The sequence below is a fragment of the Aplysia californica genome, unplaced genomic scaffold (assembly GCF_000002075.1).
Source record: "Aplysia californica isolate F4 #8 unplaced genomic scaffold, AplCal3.0 scaffold01747, whole genome shotgun sequence".
NCBI lineage: Eukaryota > Metazoa > Mollusca > Gastropoda > Aplysiida > Aplysiidae > Aplysia > Aplysia californica.
In genome coordinates, this window is record NW_004799017.1 from 39,128 (window position 1) to 41,221 (window position 2,094).

At 40.4% G+C, this 2,094-nt stretch overlaps 1 protein-coding gene across 1 annotated transcript in view; it reads left to right on the forward strand.

Annotated features, from left to right (window-relative positions):
- LOC106013993 overlaps nucleotides 1-1,282 on the forward strand; it is a gene marked incomplete at both ends in the record, with an annotated part of 5,869 nt that extends 4,587 nt beyond the window's left edge. The window contains 1 exon segment of the mRNA XM_013090971.1: nucleotides 1,092-1,282. Within this exon segment, the coding sequence (XP_012946425.1) occupies nucleotides 1,092-1,282 (191 nt within the window).
- Between the last annotated feature and the right edge of the window lie 812 nt (nucleotides 1,283-2,094).

Below are 2,094 nucleotides of genomic sequence, written 5' to 3' on the forward strand. Positions count from 1 at the left end.
GTGTGCGTGTGGTGTGGAGTGTGTGTGTGTGTGTTTATGTGTGTGTGTGTGTTTGTGTGTGTGTGTGGTGTGTGGTGTGTGTGTGTATGTGTTTGTGTGTGTGTGTGTGTGTGTGTGTGGTGTGTGTGTGGTGGGTGTTACATGACACAGGTTCAGATCCCAGTCAAGGTTATATTATTAAATGATACTGCACTACCACTACCCCAGAATTACCAAGTTCTATCTACTCAGTACCTAGTTTTGAGAAATTGGTCAAAATGTTTGAGTTTCACAACATGTCAATTCTTTTCCAAATGCAATTCTTTGGTTATCTTGATAACGACTTCAAATATATGTTTTTTTCTTTTATTTTGGTAGAGCAGATAGAACATACTTTGTTTTCTGACCTCATGGTCTTAGTAACTCAAAACGATTTTTAAAAAAGTCAGATAGAACTTTGTAATTCTGAGGTAGCGATTGGTTTATTTGAGGTGTTATCGAGGCTGAGAGACAGGGGGAAAAGTGTTCAAGATTAGTATTAGTACAAGTTTTACTTCACTTGCTACTCAAATAGGTCATAAAAGAGCCTAAGAGAATAAGACAGACAGAAAAGAAGGAGAACAGATTTTTAAGGATGATAGATGTTGGATAGGAGAAAAGGAACACACAACACCAGAGCACCCGCCAATCGGCCTCAAAAATTGTAATAACACGTGTGTGTTTGTAAAAGAAGTAAGACAGCTGAATACAGCAAATACACCCTGAAGTTGTAAATCTGAATAGCCTCTACATGTTTACTGAACTACCAAAATATCCAGGAAATACTGATCCATATTTCCTGTTCACATTGATTTAACACAGGCCCACAAGTTGAAGATCCGGATTTTCTCTACATATTGACTTTATGATTTTAAAAAATGAACTCGTAAGTTATAAATATCTCCCCTTTTCCTCCAGCTGATGACCAAACAACAAGTACCTGGAAACAATAAATCCGCATTTCCCCAAATCTTTGACCAAACAAATAATGACACATGTATATCTGGAAGTTATATGTCTGTATTTTCTACCCGTCACCCCCCCCCCTCACACACACACACACACACACATAGGTAGACAAGTTCTCACCAAGTCCTAACCGCACCTTCTACCTACTGGCGGGGTCTGAACTGAGCGTCTCGGCGTGTGCTACGCCCCTACCCCTACACCAACCGGCCTCCCAGTCCCTCGCTACTGTGGTCATCGAGGAAAAGCACTACTATCGGGACCTGTACCAGGTCTCAAGGACCTTCACCTTTGACCTTTCAAGGTCAGACAAACGCACTGTGATTTTTTTCATACTGAGTATATCTACTGTCTGTTTGTTGAAATTTTTGTGGGTGGTTGGTGGGTGCTTTAATAGTGTGGTTTGCTCCTTCTCTCCCATCAAATATCTATCGTTTTTATCTCTCCTCCTTTTCTTTTTATATCGCTCACTTGTAAAACCTCTTATCTTCCACACATCGCTGCCTTAGATTGGACAAGTTCTATCTGACATTTTTGGCCGTTTTGAGTTACTAAGACCATGAGATCAGAAACCAAATGTTCTATCTGCTCTATCTAAATTGAACAATTATTCGGAGTTATTATCAAGATATTCAAAGAACTGCGTTCGAAGAAGTTTGACTTGTGAAATTCATAACTTTCGACGCCATTGAGCGGATATAGATCTAGAGCTTGGTAATTCTGGAGTAGTGACGAGTTGGAACAATTGTGGGTTTATTTAGTGGCGTCGGTGGTCTAGTGGTTAGGTTCTCGGACTTTCAACTGTACGGTTGTTGGTCGAATCCCGTCGTAGGCTAGAGTGTGTCCGAGAGAAAGACACTCTACGCGAATGTTCCTCACTTCACCCAATTGGGAATGGGTACTTGGCTATAGATGGTGAATGATCTTGTCAGTTTGTTAGTGTTTGATCGCCTAATCAGCTGCTTGCACTGTATGCCTTTTCTTGAAGCCGACAATGCTTCTGAGTGTTCTAGGGTCTGCTGGTGTAATGGTGTAAATTGTGTAAAGCCTAGAACTTGCTGTTAAGGGGTGTATATGCTATAAAAAAAACAACAAAAAAAATCATTATTA